This window comes from Rhineura floridana, chromosome 19, assembly GCF_030035675.1.
Source record: "Rhineura floridana isolate rRhiFlo1 chromosome 19, rRhiFlo1.hap2, whole genome shotgun sequence".
Lineage (NCBI taxonomy): Eukaryota > Metazoa > Chordata > Lepidosauria > Squamata > Rhineuridae > Rhineura > Rhineura floridana.
Window position 1 is genome coordinate 14003294 of NC_084498.1, and position 7422 is coordinate 14010715.

The window sequence follows — 7422 nt, forward strand, 5'->3', positions numbered from 1 at the left end:
TGCTCTGCCACTGAGCTACTGCCCTTCCCCACCTGGTATAAGGCAGCTACAGAGTACCTTGTGGGAATCGAAAAGGATATTTTCTGCACCCTCGATAAAGCATACAGCTATGTCTAACATTGCTCATCAAATGCTCCCTTTGATGTTGTAAGGCAGGATGGGGAACGTGTGGCCCTCCAAATGTTGCTGGGCTCCAGCTCCCGATAGCCCACCCAGTAATGAGTTCAAGTTTGTTTCCTTGGGAGTCAGTGGTCATTTGGATGAAGCAGGAAATGTTTTCTTTCTTTCTTTCTTTCTTTCTTTCTTTCTTTCTTTCTTTCTTTCTTTCTTTCTTTCTTTCTTTCTTTCTTTCTTTCTTTCTTTCTTTCTTTATATTTATCTTTCTCTCCCTCCTTCCCTCCCTCCCTCTACAGATAACAGGGAACAGGCCAGGAACAACCCCTACTAAACTCAATACCTGGGACAAGAGCACCAATTCAGCAAACAGGATTGATCTCTCAGCAGTTTGACATCAAACCCTCTCAGCCCCTCCTCCCCTCTGGCAGCCAAACCATATTCCTCAGGACCTTCAGCATGGTGCCTGCCTGCCTGCCCGGAATTTTCTCAGAATTTGTCCCAGTAGGAACTACTCCTTTAACCACCACCTGCTAAACTGGGGAGACAAAAAATGCCACGTTGCATTGGATTGCAACAGTCCTCCCAGCTTCTGTTAGCATTACAACCTACCACTCATCCATTAGGAATAGCTATGGAATAGCTAGCGACAATATACACTGGATGGTCTTGTAAGCAGCAGCAGAGACACTTAGTATGAGGAAATGGATTGCGCTGCCTCAGTAATGGGACTTAGGAAGGTTAGTGGCACCTCAGGAACGATGAACATGACATGCTTTTCCGCCTTGCAAAGCAAAGGTTTCTTGTGGCATTATTAAAATTCGTCCATTCCTGTCCAGCTCTGCATCCTCCATTTACATTAAGTAACTTGAGCAATCCAATTTCCCAGGAGAAGCTTAGCCAGAAAACACCCAGCCAATGGACATTTCATCTGAACGTGGTATGAAATCCAAAGCCAGGGGGGAAAATAGAGTCAGCATCAAGCTATGCTTTCCCATGAAGCATTGGCTTTGGAACCAGCAAAGATGGCAAACGTTGTGTGTATGTGTCCTATACATCCATTTGGGTTTTGCCGTGATAAATTATAATAGCTCTTTTATCCACCCGATTGGCCACCTGTAGTGAGATTTCATTGGAGGATCTGTTCACGTCAGCTGAAATAACCTTAAAGATGAGCCAGGCACCTTCAGTCTTTCAGATGAGAATCAATGACTGTCTGCTGAGTAGATTTTGCAGACAGAATTAATCTGCAAACTTTTGGAAATCATAACAGAGCAGAGCCTGGGACTTATCTGTCTGCTTTGCCGGGCAGAGTGGGGCGCTGAATGCCAAACAGGAGCATGCCAAGTAAAAATGCAAAATAATAATAACAAACACCTCCATACAACTCAGCAACAAGAAAAGAATTACTGTGAAGTCGTCAGCCAGACTGCAGCTGGATTGTGTTATTATCCACAGATGTCATTTTTTATATTATTTTGTTTCCTGATAAAGAAAACTTAATTTTTTTCCAGCAGTGCAATGATGCAATATCTTTTGAAGGGGAAAGCAACACCCGTTTTAATTCTACAAATGTATTTTTCCTGTCTTCATGGGCTTTGCTGCTAGTGTTTCTTTTCTAATATAGTTCCAGACATTGCCTAGACACATTTTAAGCCTGTCTTTGCAGCCTTGAGGACTAGAAGCATGCCTTTTAAACAGCACCAGTGCAAGGGAATTGCACCTCCGCTGTCCCTTCCACCTCCTCCTTGCTGCCTATATGCCTCACTCTGAGAAAGGATGAAGGTTAGGGCTAGAAAGATCGGTCCATTTCGGTTCTCTCAGTTTCTCATTTTTCCATTTTATTAAATTCAGTTCTCCATATTTCTGCAACAATTTGCATTTTTTAGAAAAACTCTAATGAAAATTCTTCAGCATTTTAGTGCTCATTTCTCCTAACAAATACAGGTTTGTATGCATTTTTTTTACTAATGTTCACATTTTTGCAAGCAATGTCTCCTAATGTAATGCATTTTTGTACGTAATTTTCATTAAGGTAGCAATTGGTATGCATGCATTCTCCTAATATATGTATTTTTGTAAACATTGGTTGGTTGGCGAACTGCATTGCAAAATTCAGAGAAGTGCAAATTTCAAAGGACGGCTGTGTTTCAATTCTCATACCATTTCAGAAAAAGCGAATTTGATAAGATTATGCTTTAAATGAGAACTGAATCAAATTTCTCCCTCATCCCTAGGGAAGGTGATGCTTCCTCAGACTGGGGCATTCTAGGCAAGGCAGCTGGGAAAGCACCTGCGCTGATTCCGCAGCTGCTTCAGATTCCATTTACACTTGCTTTTTAAAAAAAATCCAGTTCCTTCATTTCCTCTGCTGCCCCACCACATTCCAAATTTGAACAGTCTAACTGCTATGTAAAAATGTGATGTTCCTCGATCTTGGTCCTTTATCAGAGTGAGCAACGGGGGCAGGCTGGAGAAGCCGTGATGGAGAAGCCACTAGAGGGATGGAGCTGCAGCTTCCAGCTGTTTCGCTTCTTGTTTGCAATGGGGGAGGGGAAAGGCCTCCTTGATGCTTGTGCAGGATGTAATCAGATGGGGACGGGGCTGGGTGGAAGGCAGATTGGAGCCAGAGAGAATGGTACCCCATGCAGAACAGAACAGGACTGGCCAATCATGAGGCAAATGAGCAGAGGATTTGCCAGTTTACCACTTCCCCATGCCTGCTGGTTGAGATATTCTGTCTCATGATTGGGCTGGCCCTGTTTTGTTTTGAAAAAAATAATAATATAAGTGGAGGGGATACTCAGGAAGTTGATTTCTGTGCCCAATACAGAAGAGAAATGACCATAGCATGTGCATATACATGCTTTGCATGGAGAAGGTCCCAGTTTCAGGCCTTGTCATCTCTAAGTAGGACAGGTGAAGATCAATGATTGAAATGTTGTATATGGGATGTATACAACAGTGAGCTAGATGTAGATTCAGTATACGGCAGCTTCCTATTTTCCCCTGAATTGCACAGCTAGGGAAGAACATAAGGTACACTGTCATCTGACAGAGGAGAAGGAGAAGGAGGTGTCTTGCCAATGCCTTAGGTGAACTCAGTGTGCACTTGATAATATGTCTGAGAATCACCTGTGACACACATGGATTCACTGGCAGGTATTAATGTGGAAAGATCTGAAGTCTGAAAATCGTTGCACTAGATCAGGTTGTATATTTCTAACCACCAAACTCTTGTGATGTATTTAACCCATTAGAAACATCTATTAAAGAGAAATACAATATGAATTCCCTCCCTTTCAAACAAAAAGAAAAAAAACACACCTTCTCCTGCCCACCTCAGAAGCAGCAGCAAAAGTCTGCCAAATAAAGGACAGGGGTGCAAAAAATGTTTGCAAAACTGAAAAGCGAGCAAGATTTTTAGAAGTCAGTTTGGAGGGCAGGAGAGATGGGGAATTTGGGTCACCGGCAAGAGGTGGAATCCTGGGGTTGTATCCAACTAAGTCCTACTCAGAGTAGACCCACTGACATTAATTAACCAAAGTTAACTATGTCTCTTAACTTCTGTTGGTCTACTCTGAGTAGGACTAGCATTGACTACCAACGCTATAGTTTTGTTGATTTGTTTTGCCATGTTTCCTTCCCACTTAATGATGCTTTTTCAGGTGGGCTGTCACTTGTTCATTGGAGCCGTTCCTGAGACCTGACCAAAAAAAGTAACCACGTGATCCAGTGACCCCTGAGACTGGCCTCTGCTAATATGTTTACAGGCATGCTGTTGTGCTATGATTAACTCTGGAAAGGGAAGAAATGAGAGGAAATAAAAAAGTACAAGATATAGGAAGGATTGGGGGGAGGAGAAATATGCAAGTCTGTGCAGTGGTCCTAGGCTCTCAACAGTGGGGAAATTGTGATTGATATGTCTGCACCATTTTATTCCTATTTTATTTATGACTGCGTAACATAACTCAATTTCCATGCTTTGCCTGTACAGATTAAGCAATGCTTCTATCAAAAGCTAACTTCTTAATTCCAGGTGGTTTTTGGAGCTAGAAAACACTGTATTAGAACTCTTATTTGATTACTTCTTTTGTTAAGACTCTTCTAATCCTCTTTGTTTGATCAGCTTCTGATCAAACACACAGAATAGTGTGTTTGAATTGGAATATGAGTAAGCCATAAAAGCTGCTTTTCCATCTATCTCTGTTCATCATGCTGGACTGTCTGCATTTCCCATTGCTTTGCAGTGTGCAATAAATGTGCTGAAGAAGGAATCTCCTTTTTCCCCCCTCCTCCTCTTCCTCAAAACGCTTTTCTATTCTACAGCCCTTTTCCGAAGTACAAAATCCTTGCCATTTATTTATGGGCTTTTTAATGTGGCTTTTGCGATATGTCTTTGAGACAGCACAATGTTCTCAACAAGATGGAACCTTAATTGAATGAGATGTGAGTTAAAAATAGATTATGTAGCAGCAATGATGTCTTTGCCTCTAAAGTAATAAAATGGTTGATGTGACTGTTCCCCTTGCTGCCTCTCAAAATGAAAAAACAACAACCACCAATTCTCAGCTTCCTAATAAAGATAAATGTGGCCTTTCTCAGTTTATTCTGTCATTGTAGATTGCAAAATCATGGGGGTGTTTGGGATATGGTGCTATGATTGTCATTTCTTAGGACAGGACCCAAAGAACTATGCCACTAAGGGACAAATTTGATTTAGCTAAGTCCTGGACCTGACCACTTGAGTCTTTGCTGAATATCTAAAACAGGACTGGGGAACCTGGGGGCCTCATTCCCTTCAAGGGAACCTTCTGGGGCCCATATGCCAGTGGTGAGAAGGTACAAGGAAAAAGTGAACAGAGCAACAGAATGCAAAGTTTACCTTTGTTCTAATAGGCTAGTTTCTACACACTCTCACACACCCCTCTCTGTCCTCCATCCAGGCAAACAAGAGTACACATTCTACTTAGGCAGAAACCCTCAAGGAGGACACGGGAAGGGTGTGGCCTCTCATTTGCCCCCTGGGCCCGAGGTTCCCAACCTCTGAGCTGTCCAACGTGCTGAGAGCACCTTGGACAGCTCCTTGACAGCTCAGGCTGAAACCCACAGCAGATCCCACTGCCCCACTGACATGAAGCCACCAGCCGCCAGGGCTCTGATCAAAACAATGGTGAATTTGAAAGGGTGGGCGATTCAAATCTCTTTTTACCTTTGCAAAGCACCACTTCTCCCATTGGCACAGCAACTTTGTTAGAAGATTGCAGAAGAGAGAGGAAGCAGGAACAAGCCCTCCTTCCTGTTTCCTCTCACTTCTACGATCTTCTAAGTAGAGCGCCACAGCAGGGGAAGAAGCAGCACTTTTCAAAGGTAGAAAGTGGTGTCAAAGGCAAAAAGAATGTGGCAGGCCACCAAAAACCAGTTCATAGGCTAGTGTCCTGCCCAGAGTGCAAGCCACGAGACGGAGATGAGGATGAAATTAATTATTGTTTTATTAGAGTAATTGAAACATCAAAGGCAGCGCACTTCATAGACTTAGCTATGCTAACTCACTACTGTCCCTATCTAAGCTACCTAAGCATACTCTGCAGCGTGTGAAGACAGTTGACTCAGCACCCATATCAGAGGGGTGCTGCCTTAAGTAGGAAAGGTCTTTGCCCATAATCTCTGACTCCTTCGAAGGCTCTCCCTCTGACCGTAGTGCTTCTTGTGAAGGGGCGCGCCTCTGCCGGCACATCTGACAGTACAGGGTTGATAGGTGCCGGCTCAGCTTCAGGAGGCGAGGAAGCGTTTGGAGTGTCAGGAGGGGAGCTTGGGGGGTGGACTTGGCGTGCGCGCCAGGACATTCCCCAACGGCTCTGTTAGGGTGTCTGGAGGTGGAGTGAAGTCTTCTTCGGCGGGAGAACTGTCCATGGGAACTGGCACAGTGTCAACCACACCCCCTCCCTCATTGTCCTTGAAAGTCTCAACACCCTCTGATTCTTCCCCTTGCCCTAGCTGAGGGAGCTGAAGCTTATCCAGTCCCCCTCCTTGATCCCCCTGAGGGAGCTGGGGCTTGACAGCTAGGCTCAAATCACAGGTTTGCAATCCCTGCCTTAAGTAGTCTTTGACTATCATCTTTGTTTTGGAAGATTTGTGTATGGCTGGCATAATGCTAGTGTAATTTCATGGCTTTTGATGTTGCAGTAATACAACTGTGAATTTAGTAGCAACGTCTATATGCTACTGTGTGTACATGAATGAATTCCAACACGGAAAGGATGGCTATGTTGGGGATTAAGGAAAACTATATAAAAGGCCCCATTTTATAATTGCACACACATGTATTGTGGTGCATGTACACACACACTGGAAAGCTAAGATTTAAACATCCCATAAGGTATAAATTGGACCCACTCCACAAATTACACACACCATCACTACTGTGGCTCTTATGACACATGGCAGAAAGAGAGGTCTTTCCCGAGTCAGAATGGCTGTCTTGAGCTTGTAAGCAAATGTTGCCATTGGATTTTCTAGCAGATCATGAGCTGAACCCACACTGCCCCCTATGTGGCCAGGAGAAGCCAAAGCCATAGGCAGTGTGCAACCATATGTGTCATGTTGTCATTACATGCATAAATATGGAGTTCACACTGGTCCCCTACCCATCCGTCTGAAGAGGTGATGCCAAGGTCAGCAAAAGCTGCACTGAGTACATGACCAACAGTATGATGAGGTGTGACATTGCTTCTAGGAACTATGTGCTGGTTAGATGGGTTGGATAGCCTATCTCCTCCAAAACCAACCAACAGATGTGCCTCAAGTATCCCAGCTCCCACAAATTGTCCTTACAATAGATGTCTGAGAGCAGATGGCCAATTAAGGCTGAGATCAAAGTATAGGACACAGTTTTCTAGCATGACATCAGGAGATTGCTTTGGGAATAGAGTTCTTTTCCCCACAGCCAAGGAGCCTGCTTCTCGAGGCAGCTGCTCAGAGACCACTTCTTGTAAAGCAGACAATTAGCCAGGTGGTCAAATGACCATTAGATGCCTGTATGTCATGTCGGGTTAGACCATTGCCTTCTGCAGAAGAGCAGGCAAAGGAAATATTTCCCTGCCAGAAATTCTGGCTTTCATCCCAGGTGCTCCTTTTCATGATCTTTGTGATTACCTCGCAAAGTATTAGTTTAACATTAAGGGAAGATTTGGATCAAGACTTCAGGATGCAGCGAATTATCACTGAATGTAAGTTGAAAGTGAAGGATGAGGTCAAATTATGTCAGAGCAGAGCACAACTCAGAAGCCAGACCTGTGAAGACTTGTT

The 7422-nt window shown here is 43.9% G+C and overlaps 1 protein-coding gene across 2 annotated transcripts in view; it reads left to right on the forward strand.

Annotated features, from left to right (window-relative positions):
- The window catches only part of ADGRD1 (adhesion G protein-coupled receptor D1), a 316526-nt gene extending 311822 nt beyond the window's left edge, over window positions 1–4704 (forward strand). For both annotated transcript variants that reach the window (XM_061602998.1, XM_061603000.1), the window contains one exon: window positions 414–4704. In XM_061602998.1, coding sequence (XP_061458982.1) covers window positions 414–509 — 96 coding nt within the window. In that variant the 3' untranslated portion in view covers window positions 510–4704. The remainder of the gene's footprint in view (window positions 1–413) is intronic.
- Window positions 4705–7422: the final 2718 nt, after the last annotated feature.